This window comes from Carassius carassius, chromosome 46 (assembly GCF_963082965.1).
Source record: "Carassius carassius chromosome 46, fCarCar2.1, whole genome shotgun sequence".
Taxonomy (NCBI): domain Eukaryota; kingdom Metazoa; phylum Chordata; class Actinopteri; order Cypriniformes; family Cyprinidae; genus Carassius; species Carassius carassius.
In genome coordinates this window covers 17,788,635-17,811,868 of record NC_081800.1, presented here as the reverse complement: position 1 = coordinate 17,811,868, position 23,234 = coordinate 17,788,635, and the positions used below count along the sequence as shown (strand labels likewise).

The following is a 23,234-nucleotide window of genomic DNA, read 5'->3' as shown; positions in this document are numbered from 1 at the left end:
TGTTTATTATAATGGCTGTAAACATTTTCATGTCAATGCAAATTATGTTTTATTTTCCTATCTAAATACATTTTTAAAAACAAACTTCATTTATATTTATATATATTTAAATAAAAAGCGTATTTTAACCATGCAGCATTTTTTTATATTTTTATATATTCCTGAAAATAAATAAATAATTTTTTTAACTGTTAAACATTGTATTTATCGGTCTTAATTCTTAACAGTCGGTTATTGGTTAACCGGTTAAAATGAACATCCCTAGTTCATATTTAATTCGAACCACACCAGAATTCATTTGAAAGAGGACCGAGACTCATCTTTTTAGTGGTCTCGGTCCGCTTGTTTGGTGTGCATCAGGGTTCAGATGGTGGCGTCCACAGTTGCTCAAATGAACCACACTAACAAAGCAATCGCACCAGGATTCGTTTTCATCAAACCAAACATGACAAGAGTGAACGCACCCTAAAACTCAAGCAAAGCAAAATCCCTGACACATCCCTGAAAATTCTGTATATCCTACAGGAAGGTGTCAATCTTACCAGTATAGATTTGCAGACTCCTGCCACAGCTTGGCAGGCAGCAGAGGTGGGGAAGTCAATGGGCAGGTTGGGCAGCCCAAGGATTGACACCAGTGGTAGAAGTCCTTTCTGATTGACAAATTCCTGACAATGGTCATCTGTTGTGTTGTTACTAAGTATGGACTCCACAAATTTCATCTAAAAGGAAAGGCACATATTACAGTTCCAGTCCTTGGAGAGCAAACTCTCATCTAGTTAGACTTTATGCATTTTTATAAACAGCCAATGAACTGTGTGAATGCAGTAAGATTATTCAGAATAGACAGTCTAAAGAATAATAAGTTGGGGGGGGGGGGGGGGGTATAAGATAAGATGCAAAGAATCTAGGTGTGCACGTACCACATTCAGAATGTAATCCATAAGAGCAATGGGGATTCGCTCCTCTGTTCCCACCACTCTATAAAAATCATAAATTTGTTAAAAACGGTCTATAAATTGATCTAAAACAATCTAGATTTCTCACACATGGTATAGAGGAACAATCAAGGAACACTAGAAGCTATTTTGATGCACTAACTGCCTGCTGCTTTCTGGCTCCCCCTGCTGTTGGGTAAAGGTATGTAGAGCCTCTTCCTCCTCCTCATCCTCACTGGAAGCCTCCTCTGCAGCATGGTTCGAGCGAGCTGGAGGCACCGTGACGGTCCCATCTGCTTTCTGTATGGAGGGTTTCTGGCAGATATATTCTGGCGATCTGCCTAAGTTGCAGATCTCCTCCAACAACTGTTAAAGGTCAAGTTAGTAATCAAATTCAAGGACTATGAAAGAAATTGTTTAAGTATGCATATAGCACTGCAATAAAAGGGCATTTCTTAAGATGTGTCAAAATGTTTCAGCACTATCCACTTCACCTTGATGATGGCTGTTGTAGCGTCGGTTTTAAGTGTGGGCTGGTGCCGCATTAGCTCGTCGACAGCACTGCCCAAGTTAGAGGCAGTGTCACCTGTTTCATAAAATCAAACTGCCTGTTAGAAACACATTCCAATTATCTACAAACTCAAGTCACTGACTGTGTGAAACAGGTACACCTATAGGAGCCACTCACCTAGTGGGTCAGAACTGCGTCGACGGCGCATGGCTGGCAGGTAGTCTGGCGAGAGCAGCACCTTAAACAGCCGCTCAAATGGCTGGCACTGCACAAATGAGTGCAGACCACGGGCATTCAGGCATAGGGCGCTGAAGACATTAGGCAGTGAACCTAGCACCTCTCTGGTGGCAGGGACCTGCAGAAACAAAAAGGTAAAATGCATCACGAGTTGCTGAACTATTCAAGATGGAGGAATACAGCAATGGAAAAACATTAGAGAAGTATTTGGCGGGGAAAAATGGTCTAGCATGACTGAACAGGGGCTGGTCAAAGACCTTGAAACAGACAAAACGAGTTTTGAAATGGGCAAAATGTGTGGGCTCAAAAATAGAAGAGAAGGAGAAAAGCAGATGGTACAGAGACAAAACAGGTATATTGTTAAGCCAGTCTCACATCTTTGATGAGCAGTGCATGTAGCATGACATCAGTGAGACCATTGTCCTGCAGAGATGACAGTAGAGAGGGCTCCTGGAACACAAACACTGTCACCACCTCCGTTGCTGAAACAGAGCAAGAGAAAAAGAATTAGAAAATAAAATAAAATAGTAAAAGGGCAGGAAATTAAACTAGTCAAGATTCAAACCAATTAATTCCACAATTTTCAAAGGGGCTTTTAACCATACTATTGTACAACTTTCTGCTCTTGAATGCAGAGGTGACCTTAAAGCCAGATCCACAAAAAGTTGTAAATAAAGAGCTAATTTCCAAAGTTTGGCTAATTTCAGCAACACCAGAAGTACTGTTGTCAATGTGCTTACCCAAAAGAAACAGTGAGGGTCCATAATACTCTGCATTACTGATTATGTGTTTCAGAGAGGTAGGGAGGGATCCATCCATTACTATAAAGAGAGTGCAAAGGCAATGAATATAAGAAATTAAAAATGCTCTATTAACCACAATGCAAAAGTTGAAGCATCATTAAATAGAGTTTTATACCATGACGAATGCCGTCAGAGAATGCAGGGTCCTGAATGGCTTTTTTCAAGAAGTTCAACATAGATTTCAACAGAGCGGCCCTCTGAGGAATGCACTGCACTCCTGTTAGGAAAGAAGAAATATGTATTATCAAACGGTCCACAGTTTCTCCTGTACTGATATGAAAGAGACCCCCTGAATTGCAAGTTACTTATTATACCTGCTCTGGGGGTGCTGGCTGCACTGCTCTGTGCTCGTGAATCTGCCTCTGCTCTGGAACCAGAAGAAGTGGATGGGCCAGGACTGCTCTCCATGGCAACCTCTGACACTACATTGACAAAGCATTTACTCACTTAATGTAGTTAGTACTCATGTCATTCCAAAACGCTACTTCCTTTCAAATGACATCTAGCTTAAGACTTTGGAATCAGTGTTAATTTTGACAACGAAGATGAGGACGAAAAATATGTTAACGAACATTTTTTTGTGACGAAGATGAGACATTGACGAGCTAATACTAATATATGATGATAAAACTAAGACGAAATTTATGCCGCGTCTTCATTAATAAGACGAGATGGGACTAGTGTGGATGGATAGACTACCAAAACACGAACTAAGGTTCTGTCTTAAAATGGAAGTGAAGCAGTCAGTTAAGTTAACATTTAGTAAAGTGATTTCCACTTTGATTAAAAAAATATATAACAAACTTGATTAATTTAAAGAAAAAAAAGGATGTTTTAACCAAACCAGCATGTTCATCACTTCTTCAACCCCTAATAGGTCCCACTGCTCGGCCCCATCACTCTATATAATCTAATGCAGGGATAGGCAACTCCGGTCCTGGAGGGCCACTGTCCTGCAGAGTTTAGTTCCAACCCTAATTAAACACACCTGAACAAGGCAATCAGTGTTTTCGGGATTACTAGATAGATACAGGCAGGTGAGTTTTTATGAGGGCTGAAGCTAAACTGCAGGATAGTGGCCCTCCAGGACCGGAGTTGCCTATCCCTGCTCTAATGCATAGTCAATTGCACTTTTATGGACTTAACAGTGCTTTCAAGGTCATCTTCCTCCATTTTAAAACAAATGTGGGTTCAAAATGTAAAGAAATGCTTATATTACTTCACTGGCCATCGATGCTTAAACGACACATCGTGCAGCCCTAGTCACTACTAATATAGTCTAATATATACTAAAATAAACAATACTTCCATATGCAGTAAACATAACAGGGATTGTACTAACTCTCCATATCTGTGTCCATGTCCTCTGTCTCAGTAGCTGTGTTGGGCCTCTGGATCTTTGGTTTGATTACAAAAGGGCACTCTTTCCTGGAGAGGTCAACCTCATGCTGCACAGGGAAACAATGGGGTCACATTCCGTCAACAAAAGGGCAGAGGGCAAAAAGCTGAATAGTCTACACAGAAAGAAGTGGCTGAATGAGTTGTGCTGGGGGGGGCTTTCAGTACCTCCAGTCTACAGATAAAGATTGAGAGGCCGCCGTGGGACTGAAAAGCAGCCATGTCAAGATTGGTGATGAGATCCACAACTCTTACTGCCCGTGTCACAAAGGTAATCTGGTCCTGCTCGTCCCCAAGGAACTTGATCACCTGATGTGGAAGTGGCATGGTTCACAATACACCCTCACATAACACCTTCTCATTAAGAGCTGCACAAATGAGGAAGCAGCGAAGTACCAACCTTTAGCAATGCCTCCATCATACCACAAGATACGAGGGCCTCTCCGCCTGCATCATAACTAGCCAGATGATAAAGAAAGGAGAAGAGGGCTGTGGCAAATTGGTGGGGATAGGGCTCCATTAGTGGGTCTGAAGCAAAAATAAGAACAGAATGTTACCAAACCTGAAACCTAAGAAAAAGGCTCAGGTAAAGAAATTAGAGCCAAAAGTCTATCTCCCCACCGATCATGGCCTGGATGCAGTTGCGGACAAGCACAGGCAGAAATCCATGGTAGGAGGCCGTTCCTGTGCAGTCGATAATGTTGGAGAGTTTGGGAGTGCGCTCCAGGTGAACTATGGATGTCAATGTGCGCAAAGAGGCGGCCTTAATGTCCTGCAACAATACAATGGAGTAGGTGACAACAGAGTCTTCATAAAACCTAAAAGCACCTTTTCTGTTTGAGTAGTGAAATACTGCCAATTCTTGACAATAACTCTAAAGAAAGCAAAGTACATATTAAGGATGGGTCACGATTTTCGAATATTCTATTTGTTAATTTAATTATAGAATATCAAATAAGTTGTGTGATTATGGTCTAAAAAAAATCTCCATGTTTTCGCTGCTGACGAGTTCATGTAATCAGAGTGTGACTCAAAGACGGATCATAGAGAACTTTGTTTTCATATATCCATGAGTGCATCTATTATTGCCTTTTACTTGTTTTAAATGTAGCCAAAAAGCCATAGGCATGTGTGTTGACTGTGAAACACAGTTGACTTTAATTATTTGCATTTATGGTATAATTACTACATTTCCGTGTCAATCAATGTAAAAAATTTTTAAATGTATAAGCCCTAGCCTTATGAGCAGGTGATTAATGCCAATTGATGGACTGTTATGTTAATAAGTGATGTCATTTGGTTATGTTTATTATATAAATATTTTCAGCGTTACAATCATGGCTTGAGTAAAGATAGCCCATTCCCTAATGAATGAAACAGTTTGTTATCATTCAGATTAAAAGCGTGAATCTCTCTCTCTGTTTATAGGTCTGTAGCCTATAAATGCATGCGTGCATGCAGGGGAGGGGTGCAATTTTCCAATAATAATCAATTAATACCCAGCAATCATCAAATATTATTTTTGCCTGAAATACCCAACCCTAGTACATATAATCATATAGTGCTAGAAATAAAGATTAATAATTGCTACCCACCACCAACTGTTTGTCTGTGATCTGAAGTACATCCACTAGCTCCTCTATAAGCCCATTGTAGAGTATGCTATTGGCTGACTCCTGGAGGGCATTGGAGTACACTGCAAAAAAATAACCACACAAAATCAATCTCACCATACTGAAAGCGAGAACCTAGTACCGTTTCATGAAAATAAATACCTGTACTTATTTTGGTCAGTACCAGAGGGGTCAACTCACCGAGTATGGAGATGGCATGCAGCCTGGCTTGCACAGCCTGCAGTCTCCTCTTGTGGTTGGAGAAGCCATGAGCCAGGCGAATGTGTGTGAAAAGCAATATTTGTTTGTCTTTAGGGATGTTGTACATAGCCGTCAGAGACTCCATGATCTCTGAGGGGCTCTCGGAAATCTGAGGGCACACCAGGGAAAAGCAAATATCAGTTTCAAGTGTAATCAATAGCTATTAAAGGTCTATGCACTTCCTTTAACTGTTCCACATCGACAGCAAATTAAAACAACTAGGGGAACTCACCTTATCAAGTTGTTCAATGTGAATGTAGTGTAGCGTATTACTGCTCGACTGCAAAAGGTACAACAAAGGTTAAATATAAAGAAATGAATTGTTTGCTTAAAAAAAAATAAGAGCAATGTTTTATGGAGAATGGCAAAATAAAGGCAAGCATACCTTTTTCTCCACTTTGACCTCAGAGCTGGGTTCTGCATAGAACTCAAAGTGCAATGTGGTGGCACTCGGTGGATATTTCTGCACAACACAAATATACACACATCAAAAGAAAAAAAGTTAATTAGTACTTGTCCTGTCAATTTTCACTTGCCACATCAAAGATATGATAAATAGACATTTTAGCAACATTTACATTTGTCATAAGTTTTCTTTACAAAAATAGTGAATAAACCTCTGTAACAGCAATAAATGTTTAAAGGCACTTTAAAACAATACTAAAGATTGTGATATTACGGTACTTATTTAATATTTAACATTTCAGAATTGAATTTTGTATAATATCCAACTGATTATAACCAACACTCCTTTTAATAACTTTACCTTAGAATAATTTTAGTCACACACAATTCAAAACTATATAGCAAATATAGCAAGTTTTTTTTTTTCTCTTTTCACAGTGACATAGTATAATATGTAATAGAACAAAGCAGCATACCGACATCGGTAGATCTCTACAACACTCTGCAAGACCAAATCCATTCTCTTTCCCACCCCAGCTCTAGGACAGCGGAAATAAAAATGTCACCATGAAAGCACCTGTCTGTACAAAACCAGGTCATCAAGCTGCTTTGGTTAGAACTGATACTAAACATCTAAATCTAATTTCAACAATGATTCAAAAGTTCACACTAGAATCAAAGATGCAAGCCATGGATTCATCTTTTCGAATTGACAGGGGTGTTTGTAAAACAGCATTAGCATTTTTTTTTTTTTTTAAATATGATGATGTGTCTAAAATTCAAGTTTTCATACCTCAGCCAGATGTTGCAATCGGGCGAGCAGTGGGCTTCTCTTATCTGAGCCCAGTCTGGTGATGTAGTTGGAACGTTTGCTGAACACATACAGGAGATTCAGCACAGACAGAACCACCTGCATGTCACATGATGCTAGAAGGGTGGTCAAGTGCTACAGAAACACACACACAAAAAAAAAAAGAGAACAACAAATGCTCAAAATCAAATTGTGACAAACCGTTTAAGGCTAACGGAAGCCGGTTTTGTTGTATTGGTCCAGAGTTGTGGTACCTCTATAGAGCTGTACAGGTGTCTTGAAAAACTGTATTCGATTAACAGCGCAGTGAAGTTGAGCACCGCCAGCAATAAGGCTTTAAGCTGCCCATTCTCTGGCCGGTCGCACACCAACAACCACGACATGTTCTCCACTGTCTGCCCTGCATCACAGAGGATGCCATCGAAACGGTCCAGCAGGTCTACCCAATGATACAACTCACACTGTGAAGAGAAACAGGTCATCATAAGAAATCTGAACATGCATATTAAACACAATATGATGCTGGTGGTGCTGGCATATACCTTGCCAATGTTCCAAGTCTTGATTTGCTGCAGTTCCAGCAACAGCTGTTCGTCACTGCATCCTTTCAGCTTCTCTATGAGAGTCCTGCAGTCAGCAGGCTGGAAGAGGAGTGCAAAAACATGTCAACCATGAGGAAACATGCACTTACAAACTCAAATACACCAAATGCACCGAAATCCTGCTTACTGACCGCTTCAGTGGGGGTTTTCTTCAATTTGCTTCTGTCAACCTTCATGGTCACTAATTTCTACACTCGATTCCTACAAGGAACAGATCAAATCATGAGAGAGAAGCTCAGTCAAATGAACAGTGAATACTACTCATCTACATGCCACCATATGATATTTAAACTTAGCACTGCCACCGTATCACATTTTGACACTTAAAAAGTTAACCCTGGCTCATTCTAAACTTAGGTAAACAAAATGCTAGGTTATCTTGTTTTATGTTTCACACATGCTCATACTTTACCCAAAGTTAAAAGTTAATTCTGTGTTTTCATAACATGACATCTCACACTGTACATTCCTAAACCCTGAATTTATGTACTTCTTAGCAATGCCAGTGTCACTGATTAGACGAAAACAGCACACAACCTGTTTTGCATAAATCTAGCATTTTGAATCCTCAAATTATATATTGCCCACTATACTATCAAGTTTTTCCTGCATGGACTTCTCAGAATATAAAAGGTAAGATTGAAATGCACTCTTTGACACACTGACACATTTTCTGACGCCATTGGACATTTCCCCCACCGACAAACTACTGTTTATACAACACACAGTGATTTTCTGTGACTGTCTAAATGTGAGGCACGAGATGTTTGTTACTAAGCATGTAACCTTAACATTTTAACACCACAACAATTCACACTGTACAAGTTTGGCACCAGAAAAGTGACCAATTTCCTGCTCCTTAAGGGGGAAACACACCTTCGCCTAGGGTTAAGTGGGATTTAGGATGTCTATAACCCAGGGTTAAGTGCAGTGTGAAAAGCCCTTATGAGGTGAATCATACAAGAACAATTACAAACTCAAGAATAATCAAAGATCCAAATGCAAGCCGAAATGCCAACATGTTACCAATGTAAACAATCATCAGTCCCATGTTCAAGCAGATAGCCTTTCAAATTAATCAAAAGAACTTACGGTATATGATTTGGCAATTCCAACTTAACAGCATTTTTCATGTGCAAATCCTAAAATAGAAAAGATAAATGAAAGTGAAAATTCCCAAGAATGAAAATAAGAATGTTTGTGATATTGCACAAACTCTCAGAGGGCATTCATGTAAAACTCTACATCTCAAAAAAACTATTTCTTCTAAATGAGCATAAACAATTCCATACTAATTAGCTGTAGAATTCAAATCAAGGTGGGTGGAAAGAAAACAGATGTCTGAAACAAGCCAAGGTAAAAGCAACCCACACTGGTTCAGATATGGGGCACAGATAATCCTTAGCATCTCACAAAAGTGTCTTTACAGAATTCAACCAAATAATTTGCTATTTCTGAAACAGGTGGCTGTGAATGTAGCATTATTAGAAAGGTACTCAATCCTTCTGAGAAAAGAAAAACTCTTTTAGGACCTTGAACCCGGTCAAAGAGAACCACTGGCCAGTGATCAAGGAACCTGACATGGAAAAGGGAGCAAACACATTTCAAAAAAACTTTATCTAGCTCAGCCATTTAAACGTAACGCGTAATTTCTAAAGACGCTAATTCAGTTCTAAACAGAGAACCAAACTATGCTGTAGTCGAGAAAACAACACTGCAGCTAGTTACGAATACCGAAAATTACAATGACACTAGCTAACCAGAGCGTTCACCATAAACAAAACTATAACACCGTGAAACAAACCAATTTAGGTACAAGTGAAAGTAGCACAGCCACTCTGGAAATATATCTATAACTCGACATGTCTATTTAATTAACTAAATTGCATTTCTAACGAAAACAAGACCGCAAACGCAGTTCAATTTGAGGAAAAGGGAAGCTAACATGCTAGCTAGTTTTTTCCGTGCTAACGAGCTAACTTAGTCAGCCAGTTAAGTTTTGCGGATAAACATAGTAACGTCGGTCATTCCTATTAAATGCCGCAAATAAAACAAAATAATAACCAGTTTTTTTTAATCAACTGTAACGGAATTACCGTGAGCGAACTATGGGGAATTTTGACCGTTAGCCGCTCGCGAGCTACGAAGCGCTAAACATACAATTATTCCCCTCAACAATAATGTCAACACAAACCCCCAATCCCTCAACTCTGTTAAAATCACATCAAAAGCCCCTCATTTCCAGCAAACTCTCGCCAAATCATTAATATAACGCTGGACTGTGGTGGAATACGTCAGGAGCGAAGCTACACAGGTCCATTTTTTCCTCCAAGCTGCACACATGCTCTGGTCTAATCTAGAGCCCGGATCAGGTCGGCCTGCTCCGGCAAACCCGCTCACTCCCCTCAGAACTCTAGCTCACAAAAACGGCGTCTATCACAGCGCTTACATGCCGACACAACCGTACCGTAGCGTATTGTATTATCACACATTTTCAGCAAGCGCTTCGTATCGATGAACTGTGGCCGGTGAAGCGTCTGCGGTGGCGACTGATGAGATGCTCGTGCATGCGTTGGTTAGCTCAGAAACGCAGAATATCTCGCTGAATCATTCCGCACTCGGGCCTACCATAACACTGACTTCCAGTGGACGGCTCAATTTCTCTTTTTACTGCTGCACTTCTGCGTAGCTGCATTTGGGGCGAACGTAGCGTGTCACACATGATGCTAAAATCTACTTTATCAAATTAAAAATAAATTTTTCTGAAATAATACTTATTAAATATTGAAGGATAAAGTTAAGATATGATGTAATTTATCAGCCTAACTTTTAATATAGTTAATATATTTTGCAATCAATCAGTCTGGATATTTTTTTTTTGTTAATGCACTATATTAAGAGATGTGTACATACATCCATGTGAAGAAATGGTATGAAATAGATATTTCCCAAATATAAATTATATTCATTCTAATATTGTTTAAATTAATAAATAACTTGAAACCGAATTGATTAAACTTGTGGAATGACTATAATTAGATTTAAGAAATATATATAATTCATTATACACAGTTGTTATACTCCATATACTGTAGTTTGGAATTAACAGGTTTCATTCTTGTCATTAGCAATAGTTTAAACCATGATGTTTTGGGGTCACTTTACAAAATCAGTTCTGGTCAGTTTGGTTACACTGACCATATTATCCGTCAGTAATAACGTTAATCTCTATAATAGATTATATGAGACAGATTTATGGGGGTGCATTGGGGAAATAAACAGTGGATGCTTCTTTACGTTATAACTGGACAACATAACGGATTACTAAAGATGGAAATATGTAAACCCCTACAGGCCAGATAAGTGAAATTTAGGTGTCAAAACTTGCTGGACTTGACGACTCAGCATATTCATGGGTATGAGCATCCATCCAGAAAACACAATGTTTGAAGCGTAATTCTAAAGCGGACTGAAAACGCATATATTGTACTAAAGAAAAATCAAATTGTGCAGCTCTCATTTAATCACATAGGAACATACTATCACATTCACACGGTCTTTTCGTCATGTTCCCCCGACAGAAACACATAGGAGTATTATCGGCCAAGTCTACATCATTTTCACTCACGCACGTTTAATATATTTCATTTTACAGTTTATGCCTTAGGTAAAATTGATTTTGTACATTGATTTTAGTCTACGCGCGCACATCGCGCGAGCATACAACACACCACAATGCTCGACAGTCCGACTGCAAATTAAAAATGGCGGTTTATTTTAGCAAAGTGTCTGGTCTTTCCATCCAAAACACTTATTTTAATGACGGTAAACGCGTACGATTTGCAAAACAAAAACCCATCTGATTGTGTTAACGGTAATGTAGCCTCAGCCACAGACGCCTCCGCCGAACAGACAAAGACTAATTTAAGCTCTTACCTCGGTTGCGCCTCAACATAACTTCTCCATTTTACAGCAGCCAGTGCGGATGTAAATCTCGCGATATTTCAGTTGGCTTCCTCTGCTCCAATAGTAACCTGCTGTAGTCACGCAGAGTAGCAGACCAGCCCCTTCATGCTCCTAGACAGACGAAAAAAATATGATCAGTATTCAGTGTTATAAAATATGTTTCTGTATGATAATCCATTTTCGTTCATACACACCTCGTTTTTTATATATCTTTAAACTTTAAATTCTCAAAAAGCACCGTCAAAAAATAAAAACAGGTGCAACAAACGATAAAATAATACAAGTCATTAAACTGGTTTGAATGAATGAATGAATGAATGAATGAATGAATGAATGAAATCTTTATTTCGTACAAATAATCAACCTTTTCGAAAATGTTTTAATTTTAAATTAATTTTTAATTTTAATGTTTGAATCACAAATGCCAAAAGCTTTTGCCACCATAATGTTAAATATTCTTGTCGTACACGTGCTTTAGAGGTTCAATACTCAAATTTTCTCAATAACTAATGTCTAAGTAAATATTTTACCCTCCCTAAGCAGTGAATACCCCCTTGTACTTTTGATAAAATTATAACAAAAACACAAGCTTGTTTTCAGATTTTCTTTTTACTAGGCGTACCAGACAAATTTCACATCTCAGTTATATATATATATATATATATATATATATATATATATATATATATATATATATATATATATATATATATATATATATATATATATATATATATATATATATATATATATATATATACATAAATAATATATATATATAAAACGTATTTTAGTCTATGGTTGAACATCACTGTCGCAGAGCGACTCCTGCCAGTAGATGGCAGCATAAAGCTGTTTGATGGACAGCAACCCGAAGCGAAGGATAACTGTCCACAACTTTTGTAGATAAGTATAACACATGCATAGAGTCGTTGCATTTATCTTTTGCTTTGTCATCTGTTAGAAACAAATGTACTTTTTGCACACCAACACCTTTTAGAAAGCTGGTACGTGTATCCGCGTTTAAGTGTTTTTGGGTAACGTTAAACCGCTCATTTACAAGATGCTTTAGTGCATTGGCACAGTCAAGTCTCACATTATGTTGTTTTCTGTTTAGTTCAATGTCGGTGATAAACAGTCTGGTGCCAGCTCGTTTCCTAACTCTCATCGCGCATCTTGTGATAGTAATCATCATCTTCTGGTCCCGGGTGAGAACTTCTCCTGTGTTTCATGACTGTCCAACTGCAGTCAGATCTGTGATAAAGTTTGGACCTTTATCCCACAGGAGAACAGTGTCAGAGCCTGCCTACCACTGGACTACACTAATGAAGAATACAGGTCAGAGGACACACGGTACGGAACAGGTCTTCTGCATTCTCAATCGGTTCAAAAATCAGTGTGTAGGCCAATAACAAGTAAATCAGGGATGATAAAAAGTAGAAATTTAATTACATGTATTTTTTGTTTAAAAAAAAATACAGTAGAAACAGTATTATTGAGGAAATGTTAAGACAATTTAAAAAAAACTTTTTTATTTTAATATATTTTAAAACATTTATTTTTATTATCAATGTTGAAAAAAGTTGTGCTGCCCAATATATATATTAAATATATTATATAGTAAAACGTTTAAAAGGGGTCATATGAAGCGATTTCAATTTTTACTTTCTCTTTGGAGTGTTACAAGCTCTTGGTGCATAAAGAAGATCTGTAAAGTTGCAAAGACTAGAGTCTCAAATCCAAAGAGATATTCTTTATCAAAGTTGAAACTCTGCCACGCCCCCTTAAAACAGCTCATTCAAACAACCCCCACATGTCTATGTCACAATGTGGAAATATTTGCATAATAAATATGTTCACACAAAGAAGGAAGGCGTGGTTTCAGTAATACAGTTAGTGTTGAAGCAGCCATGTCAGCGAGATGCTGTGTGTATCTAGGTGAAAGCAAAAACACTTTTTGGTCTTCCGAAAGTTAGATGCATTTAGGAATCTTTAAGATTACTTACAACAGAACAGCAACACATTTTATGGACGACCATTTCTTGAACCTAGAAGAGGAGGTAATTCTGTCTTTGCTACGACAATCTGGCGCTTCTGAATCAGCTACTGTTCGTATGTTTTGTTATTTGTTTAAGTATTTGCTATTGAATGTTCAAATGCAGAGTTTTGTGTGTGTGTGTGTGTGAGAGAGAGAGAGAGAGAGAGAGAGAGACCGATCACACAGTGGAGACAGCTGTCTTATCCGTCTGTGGCTTGTGTACTGCAAACTCATACAAGCTTCATCACTGTGTCTGTTACGCAACTCTGTTCCCCTTTCAGCCTTGAACTGATGGTAAAACTAAGGACATTATTAAATATCTTTTCATTTATTTTGAAAGATGAAGCTCGCGATTATGGAAAGGGGAATTATATTTCCAACGAGTGCTTGCAGTATTCTGCCAATCACAATGCACTGGGTGAGTTGGCCAATCAAAGCAGACTGCAATTGTGGAAAGGAGGGACTTTGTAGAGTTTGAGAGAGGCGGGGCATAGAGGACCTACAATAATGTACAGTATTTGAAAAATAATGTTTTTTGAACGTTAAAGCATGTCAGCATATTCTGTTACACCAAATACACAAAATAATGATCTTTAAAAAAAACATCATATACCCCTTTAAAAAGCATTTACTTGAAATATTTTTTTTTTGTAACAATGTAATAGTCTTCACTGTCACTTTAAAACAAATTAATGCATCCTTCCTAAATAAACATATTAAATTCTTAAAAAAATGAATGACCCCAAACTAATATATAATAATTTATATATATAATAATAATGTTTATGTGTGTGTGTGTGTGTGTGTGTGTGTGTGTGTCATTTATGGTAACAATAGTTAATATACCAAATAAATATTGGAAAAAGAATAATTAGATGGCATAAAAAATAAAAAATAAAAAAACTAACTGTAATTTAATTTTAAATGTTCACCAATTTTTGCCACTCTCTTTAAAACAACTAGGATTTACCCTTTTGTCAACAAGAAGTTTTTATTAATTTAATATATAAATATCTAGTATGATCACTTTTTAGGTAAAAATAAGTTTGTTTTATTTTTACATTAATGTATCTGTTACACTGAATGATGATGGAACATTATTTTTGACATTTTATTTTCACAAAATTTATTTGAACATTAAAGAAGACACTAGCATTTAATATTCTTTTTATGTATATAAAATCACTTTGAATTTGATGCAGACACCAAAATTTGACCTCTTGCCTTTGACCCCATATATATACTCATTAATCTTTCCTAACCATTCTTTTGGAGTGCAGCCTTGTTGTGGCGTTATCGGTGACCCTGGGCCTGTTTGCTGTCGAGCTGGTTGGGTTCCTCTGTGGAGTCTCTATGTTCAACAACAATCAAGCTCTTCTATGTATCCTTACCAGTAGCATCACCAGAGGCTCAACTTACTTAGCTGTCCACTTCAAATGGATATTTTTACCTTCATTATCATAGAGCAGTCCAAAAACGAATGCAGTGTTTGAGCATTGCATTGTTATTCACAATGATAACAATTAGTAATTTAATTTCAGTTAGTCAAAATCATACTGGAAGATTTTTATTTAACCATCATTTTGTAGCTATTGGATGTCATGCAAGTGGGTCTGTGGCTTTGCTCTTCTTCTTGTTTGAGCAATGGACCTGCAGCATCTACTGGTGGATCTTTGGCTTCTGTAGGTAAGTGTGTAAATAATTGCATAACTGTTAATAATAAATTATCTTTAATTCTATATTTTTAAAAACTTTTTGTAATCATGTTTTCTCTATATATTTCAGTGTGATTCCAGCACTATATGAGATGGCCCTTTTTGTTGTAGTGTTTGGATTTAAGAGGAAGCCTCTTTGAGTGTCTCTGCCCTCTTGGTTCAGGCAAGCTGGATATTGTCCTTCTATGACTGACGTACCAGAATATGCTGAAACCCGTGTAATATTCACTGGCACAATAAATTGGTGTTTTCTATGAGGCTTCTCTGGAGGGCTTTTAGATTGCTCAATTATGTTTGAAAGTTTTTTGAGTGTTATATGTGGTTACAAATAATTAATTAAAATGTTATAATTAAAATACTAACTGCATCCCACAAGTTCATACTAAAAACAAAAATTTTGTCATAATTTACTCACTCTCATGTCATTTTAATCTAAACATATGATCTGTTTTCTTCTGTGGGTGGGGATATATATATTATTTTTTTTATTTTTTTTTATCCATATAATAAACAAATGAACATTGGACCCCATTTAGTTTCCTTGTAAGAACCACAACAATCACAGACAATTTTTATATATATATATATATATATATTGTTTTGTGCTTCACAGAAGAAGGAAAATCACACAGAACGACATGATATGAGTAAATTATGACACATTATCGGAGTAAACTATCACTTTAAGATGTTTTGTTGCAGGGTGAGAGAAACATTTGGAAATTGCTTTTGAATGAACACTAAATGTGACATTTCTGTTGACATTTCAGCTGGAAGTAGAAGGTGGGTAACTCCAGGAGGATGGGAGTGAGAATTAGCCAACCATCAGCTTAAGTCAGGAATATGCTGTAACTTCAGCAAGTTATAATTTTTCATTTCAGGCATAATTGCCAGTCTGTAGCCTATATTTGCTGCACTCCTTATTTTAGCTTAAAATAATCATTTTTAAAAGTTAAACCCATGATAGGAAAAAGTAGCAGTAAGGAGACAAAAGTTCACTACAGAGCATTTCATGTGAATCCAAATACCTCCATGATGTATTCATCTTACAAGGGTATATTTATATTCATGTTCTTAGCAAAGATCGAGATGTTTGTTGATATGCCGTAGAACTGCCAAGAGAATTTAGTCCTTCACAGGAGTGATAAGTCCGTGAGCCTGCGAGGTACATGCTGAGCTGAGCATAGCAGACTTCAGCTGGACTGCACACACTCTTTCATTAAGATGGATGAAAACACACAAATGAACAGTGACAGTCACTACACTACAAGGTTTCAAAAGGGGGTTTTCGCAACAATGCCATAAAAGAACCATTTCTGTTTCCCCAAAGAACCTTTCAGTCAACAGATCTTAAAAAAAAAAAAAAATATATATATATATATATATATTTAAAAAAAAAAAAAATATATATATATATATATTAAAAAAAAAAAAAATATATATATATATATATATATATATATATATATATATATATAATGTATAAAAAAAAACATTTTTTTTTTTTTCATTTTTCCATTATGAAGCTTTTGTGCAATGGAGAGTTCCCATAGAAAAGTTTCCTCATGGAACCATAGATGTCAACAAAGAACCTTTATTTTTAAGTGTAGAACGAAAGATATTCACACTCAAACTTTACAGCAGGATGCTCTCTGTACTGTACATGTGGAATAATTGACAATAAAGCAGACTTGACTATCAAAAAGAAAGAGTAAAAATTTAAATCCATCTATTTATTTATCTAACTTTTTAAAATAAAAAAGGTATGTTCTATCTATATCACATTATCACACATTATTTCTTATATATATATATATATATACATACATAAAAATATATATATAATAATTAATAACAAACTAATACACATTTTAATTTAACATAATTAAATTTTAATCTATCGTACATTATATAAATAATATATATTCTTATAAGAGAATAAAAATATATATGAAAAAATAATAAAATTAATTAATTAAAAAACATTAATCAAGGCACTCCATTAAATTACGACTGATTAAAGTAATTAGTTAAATTAAGGTTATTGTATCCACCTTATTTTTAAACGTGGAAGTAAGCCGTTTTCTGTGAATGTGTGAGACTTTCAGTTCATTAAGCGCTGTAGGAAAATAACAAGAAGAATGACGAAGTGCAGTAAACTGTAAAACTGTTTGCTCTACAAACCAGTGTGTTCATAATTAAGATAATACATTCAAATAATAAGGTAAGACACACCAGTTTGCAATATCAAGCCGCAAAATGAGCTGTTTTGTACAGCTAAAAATAACGAAGTGTATGACACCAGAAGCCACGCACATTCAATTTACTAATGACTGCGCACGCTCTTATAAAATAAAAAAAGGTGAATATAGGATTTAAAATGGTTTTGTTGGCATTGACTTTAAATGGAAGGACTTGCAGTTATATAGTCCTGAAAGCCTTCTTTCTATCCCTTAAAGAGAAACCCCATCTCTCCCTTTTTTTGCTCTGGTGGGACCTATTCATGTACCCTGATTTTCTTGGACAAAATCAATACCTCCATTTCCAAGAAACTTCCCTCACATCCTCTAAATAATCCAACCACTCATCCCAACTTAAATAAACCATAGCAATCAATAAGGCAACTTCAGCCAAGAAGCTGCATCGGCCTGTCTTTAATGAGCTCCACTCTCTGTGTGTACACAGCCCTATTTTCTCGGCAGCTCATGCAACTGTCTGCACACATATTATCGGCACGCTTTGCTCCCCATCGTTATTTTCGTCCTTGTCTCTGTTTGCCGCGACCCACCTCATCGCCTGACCCCTCTGCTGTCTGTCGCATAGTGAAAAGCTCTCTTCACCTTAGGCCAATTAGTGTCAACTAGACACCAACAACATCAGTGACCTCTGGCTAGATAATTAAAACTAAATGGAAAGCGCATCTTGACAAAAAACGCCATTTCCGGTGACTGTGCCTGGACCTTTTGCCATCTCCTTCAGTCGCTATTAACACACCACAGTACTTGATAGTGTATTGATGTCACCCTCCAGTAGTTTTGCACAAGTACTAGTGATCTAAACAAACTAAAAACTAGAGTAGATGCCGATGACAGCTTCAAAGAAACACTGTGATGGTTAATAATTGTGCAGTTTTTGTTGTAGATTTCACAGTAAGTGTTATCGTGCAGCACCATGTAAAACTAAATTATACTAAATGCTATCAACAGAGCACAAAGTTTATGTAATTGCAGTTCTGTAATTGCATGTTCTGTAGCTATTAAAAATAACAGGATGTATACCGGTTTTGCCATTCACAAATGCACTGTGAACTGTAAATTGAACTTGTTTAGTCAAATAGTAGCTTAACTTTGTGGCCTATTCACGTTTCCAAGCCAAAGTTCTGTTTTTATGTCACTACTAAAGTATGAACAGTAGAGGGCGCTATGTTAATGGTACTGCATCTTTTTGCGATACCTTAGCGTGAATTAGGGAAGGACAGATCTGACTATTTGAACCCCTTTCTAAATGTTTAGTTTTAGTGCATAATCTGACAAAAGCATTTCATTAACAAAAGCTATAGTTCAGATGATGATACTTGCATATATGTATAATGTTCTCGTCCATCATTAAGTTTATAGTTTGTCTCAGTTGGGGTCGATCTGTGGATATATAAGCATTGACCTGTGGATTGTCCAGTCATTGACATGCTATGGCTAATGTTTCAAAATTCTCAATACCCTTTCTCTAAATAGCCTACAATGTCCATAATGATAATTAGCATTTATTCATTTTAAATTGTCATTCTCTCGGCTTCTTATATTGAATTTTCCTTAAAAAAAATGGTCCAGCTTATAGCTTATTCATGGGTACATTTCAGAAAGAATATCAGAAGCTGAACTCTTGTTATTATGATAAACCATTGTTTAGTAGCAGGTGGTTGTACTTTTGATAGTATTTGAAGCAACATTTGCAGACATAAGTATTTCTGTAATTTAATGAAGCTTAACTTTCTGAAGTATTTAGATTTTAGAACTAAATGTAATAAAAGCTATCATTTAAGGCGCATCAGTGCAATTTTAAGAAAACTGAAACATGAAGTGCACAAAATATTTGTGTGAGAATATCATACACTAAAATATTTCCAGGATTTCACAATATATAACTGTAATATTTCACAGGTAATTACATTATTACCACTTCACAGGCTTTAACTGTGATATTTCACAATATAATACCGTATTTAGACTTTTACTGTGAAAATAATGCAGGCGCGGGGCTTTTACAAGAAACTACTGTGAATTCCGTCATTTTCGCGCTGCAACTGCGTCATCTGAGCTCCCCGGAGCTCCCTGGCCTGATCTCCTCCGTGGTCTCACTCGACGGATTCAGTGCGGTAAGTGTTTAATTTCAAACTTTGTCAATTTGATGACTGTTTTTAATATGAAATTTCATGTTATTTAAAAGTATGAACCAAATTAGCGTTAGTTAAGTTCTGTTTCATGTTTTTGTAACTTAGCTGGAGCAGACCAAAGACTGTATGGAGCAGTGTTGCCAGACGTACGATAATTATCGTATTTGTACGATAATTTTTACCTCTGTACGATGTACGATCAATAATGAAAAAAATCCCGTAATGTACAATAATCTCAGAATTTTATGAAAATTTAAATGATGGTAGTTGCAGACATAGGGCTTCTTTTCTCATACACGAATCGGCTCATTACAGACACTCTAAATGCGTTCGTGTGCACCTGAGGGTGTGTTAAGAATGCAGGAGAGTGCCCTGCTTTAAAGCCAACGAGCACTAGTTGCGGTCCATGACAGCAAGAACCCCTTCAACATCTGGCAACACGCAGGATTCCGATGACAGCGGCTCAGATGTGGAGTTAACTGCACCACGCAGCAACAGCTAAATTCCTTCTTCACTGGACGCGACAAAGGAAGTGTTAAAAAGCATTTTAATATGTTTTAATATGCGCCGCGTCGCAGACAGTTACTGAAAATAAAGGGATAGTATTTTGTCTCACTGCTTCCGTCCAACAATAAGCCTTGTTATATATTATGGTAATTTGCAGGTCGTGTCAAAATGTTGTTGGTTTAGAATAGATAAATAACTCTTTTGACTCGTGTACGATAATTTTCTTCCAAATACGACAATTTTGAACTTCTGGTACGATACTTGGACATTTCCAATCTGGCAACACTGGTATGGAGCAGACTCGCGTCTAGGTTTGAGCGCGCAAATTTGAATGATCAGACGTTGGTTGTGTTAATAAGTGTATAGCTAGTAGTACCGTATTAAGTTATTAACTGTGAGGCTTCACGTTAACTACACCGTCAAAATTGAACTTTAGCTTTGCTTAATGCTTTTCTTAGTTAACGTTCGTTACTCTAACAGCACTCTCTCTTTTCCCACAGCATTTTTCTACCACCGGGAAATAAAGTTATAAGGTAAGCTGTGGCCTTAATGTGTGTATTATGACAGTTATGATCAACTAGATACATTATAGTGTTGTGGATTTGTGCAAAGGTGGAATAAATTAATCTCAAATTAGTAATGTTAGCTAGCTGGGCGTCGTCCATATTTTTCTGCCGTGTGTGTGAAACGGAGCAGCCGTTGTCTGTCTCGTCAACAGAAAAAATAAAGTGCATTTTATTATAAAAAAGATATATGAAAATAAATGTTTTTATCACTGAATTAGTGGAGCTTCGTTAGCTGTGCTATTCTAAAGTAAAACAGGTCGACATCTGGAGATATTAGGAGCCATTTTGTCTGTGAACAGGTAATAATTCTAGTGCTGTGTTCACACCAAACGCGAATAGAGCGTCAAATTCGCCTCTACCGCGTCTAGTTTGCCGCTTGACCATTTTGAGATCATTCACTTCATTCGCGCGAGTAATTCGCTTCATTCGCGCGTGAAATTAACTTCACAACAGACGCGAATTTCTCGTCATGGGGGGGCTTCTGCCAGCTGAGTTCACGCAGCATTTTCAACCGCCATTTTTATTCGGATAATTTTCAAAATATTACTGTTATTGTGTCATGAAATGTAGTTTTAAAAGTATTTCAGGCGAGAATGTAGTTGTTTTAAACTCATATATGCGGTTTGTTTATAATGACAGCGTCTATTTAAAAAATGTGTTTCGCCGATCTCGGAGATGAGCTCCATGCCATCAGCGGGAGCTCCGTCATCATGTATCCGCCGAGAGCAGCCTCACCTCGGCTAGATCTTCTGACATTTGCCGCTGGCTCTGATGTCTCTTTAGTGGTTCAAGTTAAAATATAATTCGTTTGGGGTAAAACGAAACGTTTCTTATCTTTGGCCTTTATTCAATCAATCTATTAATATGTTTTATATATATATATATATATATATATATATATATATATATATATATATATATATATATATATATATAGGTCCTTTATTTTATTCCTGTCTCTATAGAGAAATGAACTTTTGTAATATAGCTCTGGTTGACTGCTCACTGACAACATCAGTCGTTCCTCCTTGTTGAATGAGTGGAGAAGGGTATTCCTATTCGAACTAGACGCGCGAATGAGGCGAATTCGCGTCTTCCGCGCCGCGCTAAACGCCTTCATTCGCGCCGCGAGACCTCCAGACGCGCGTAAACGCGCCTTTGCATTGACTTAACATTGAAATCATTCGCGCCAGACGCTCTATTCGCGTTTGGTGTGAACACCGCACAGGAGGAAGAGTGCAAGCAGAAACAGCCACATGGAGATGGACTGGCAACAGGCTCTTCCTCCATCCTCTGCAAACAGTACGTGTAAATGATGTAAATTGTTGTGTGCAAATGCATTGCCTGGGTAAATCACACACATCTAACTAACTTTGTTGCAGGACTATTCTTGACTGTGTGTTTGTGATGTAAATGTTTTTCAGTTGCTGTTAAGTTATTTAAATGGTTGCTGTTTAATTGAATCCAAGTAATGTCACCTTGTTAAAACTGAGCTAACTTTAGTTTTGCTCAGTACTGCAACAGCAGTGACCCACTGAAGGTGATGACTAGGAACTGAAACCTTTTTAATCCCACTTGAATTAAACTAACATCTTTCTTCTCTGTCTTTTTGTTTATATGTGCTTCTTGGGCATCAACCCAGAGACGGGTACAAAATCAAAGAGACAGAGAGGACACATAAACCAGCAAGTCTGTACACTGATCAGGAAGCTCATCGACTTTGAATGGTTGTCAGTCTAATAATGTAAGTTGTGTTCCAACTTCAGAACAGACTAACGAAACACTGTCTTTGTTTTAAGCTAGAATTAGTTATGCAGTAAGATGTTTACTTAAGCTATTAAAGGGTTAGTTCACTCAAAAATGTAAAGTCTCTCATTAATTACACTCCCTCATGATGTTCCAAACAATTTTGTTCAACACAAATTAAGATAATTTTAAGAAGTCTGAGAGCTTTCTGATCCCGCTTATAGACTGCAATGTTATAACCGCTTTCAAGCCCCAGAAAGGTAGTAAAAACATAGTTAAAATAGTCCATGTGACTACAGTGGTTCAACCTTATTGCTATGATGCGACGAGAATACTTTTTGTGCGTTCGGCACTATTAAGTATTTTTGCATCGTTTCATAACATTAAGGTTGAACCACTGTAGTCACATGGACTATTTTAACAATCTTCACTACCTTTCCGGGCCTTGAAAGTGGTAATAAAATTGTTGTCCATGGAGTCAGAAAATTTCTTAATTTGTGTTCCAAAGATGAATGAAGGGCTAACGTGTTTGGAATGAGGGTGGGTTTTTGGGTAAACTATCCCTTTAATCTGTTCTACGAGTTTAGACAGGCTGCAAAATGTGTAAAATTCATTGTTCTTACGTTTATTTGAATTAAACATGCCTTTTCAATGTTATAGGTTATTGATATGTTAGAATAAAAACTTTACAATAGTTTTAAGTGTAAATTTACATCACATTACTGGCTTA

General features: G+C 37.0%; 2 protein-coding genes across 12 annotated transcripts in view; one reads left to right on the top strand and one right to left on the bottom strand.

The window, feature by feature from the left end:
* The window catches only part of LOC132129705 (E3 ubiquitin-protein ligase HUWE1-like), a 52,119-nt gene extending 40,513 nt beyond the window's left edge, over positions 1-11,606 (bottom strand). For 7 of the 10 annotated variants that reach the window (XM_059541381.1, XM_059541377.1, XM_059541386.1 and 4 more), the window contains exons 1-24: positions 11,513-11,606; positions 8,669-8,718; positions 7,708-7,777; positions 7,517-7,615; positions 7,229-7,435; positions 6,957-7,109; positions 6,640-6,702; positions 6,144-6,221; positions 5,991-6,038; positions 5,699-5,867; positions 5,480-5,580; positions 4,506-4,656; positions 4,285-4,412; positions 4,053-4,193; positions 3,829-3,934; positions 2,801-2,908; positions 2,602-2,703; positions 2,424-2,504; positions 2,059-2,165; positions 1,624-1,801; positions 1,430-1,521; positions 1,099-1,301; positions 921-978; positions 543-719 (exon numbers count right to left, since the gene is read on the bottom strand). In XM_059541381.1, coding sequence (XP_059397364.1) covers positions 543-719; positions 921-978; positions 1,099-1,301; positions 1,430-1,521; positions 1,624-1,801; positions 2,059-2,165; positions 2,424-2,504; positions 2,602-2,703; positions 2,801-2,908; positions 3,829-3,934; positions 4,053-4,193; positions 4,285-4,412; positions 4,506-4,656; positions 5,480-5,580; positions 5,699-5,867; positions 5,991-6,038; positions 6,144-6,221; positions 6,640-6,702; positions 6,957-7,109; positions 7,229-7,435; positions 7,517-7,615; positions 7,708-7,752 — 2,595 coding nt within the window. In that variant the 5' untranslated portion in view covers positions 7,753-7,777; positions 8,669-8,718; positions 11,513-11,606. Of the gene's footprint in view, positions 1-542; positions 720-920; positions 979-1,098; positions 1,302-1,429; positions 1,522-1,623; positions 1,802-2,058; positions 2,166-2,423; positions 2,505-2,601; positions 2,704-2,800; positions 2,909-3,828; positions 3,935-4,052; positions 4,194-4,284; positions 4,413-4,505; positions 4,657-5,479; positions 5,581-5,698; positions 5,868-5,990; positions 6,039-6,143; positions 6,222-6,639; positions 6,703-6,956; positions 7,110-7,228; positions 7,436-7,516; positions 7,616-7,707; positions 7,778-8,668; positions 8,719-10,066; positions 10,222-11,512 lie in introns of those variants that run through there. The other 3 variants (XM_059541378.1, XM_059541379.1, XM_059541380.1) reach the window with 3 other exon arrangements.
* An 830-nt stretch (positions 11,607-12,436) lies between these two features.
* LOC132129252 (transmembrane protein 107-like) lies at positions 12,437-15,550 on the top strand. 2 transcript variants are annotated; one of them, XM_059540768.1, is made up of 6 exons: positions 12,437-12,549; positions 12,660-12,750; positions 12,828-12,895; positions 14,861-14,961; positions 15,170-15,266; positions 15,366-15,550. In XM_059540768.1, exons 2-6 carry the CDS (start codon positions 12,664-12,666, stop codon positions 15,433-15,435), a joined length of 423 nt encoding a protein of 140 aa, XP_059396751.1. In that variant the 5' UTR covers positions 12,437-12,549; positions 12,660-12,663; the 3' UTR covers positions 15,436-15,550. The 2 variants fall into 2 exon arrangements, with proteins under 2 accessions (XP_059396751.1, XP_059396752.1); XM_059540769.1 differs by having other exon boundaries at positions 12,455-12,514.
* Positions 15,551-23,234: the final 7,684 nt, after the last annotated feature.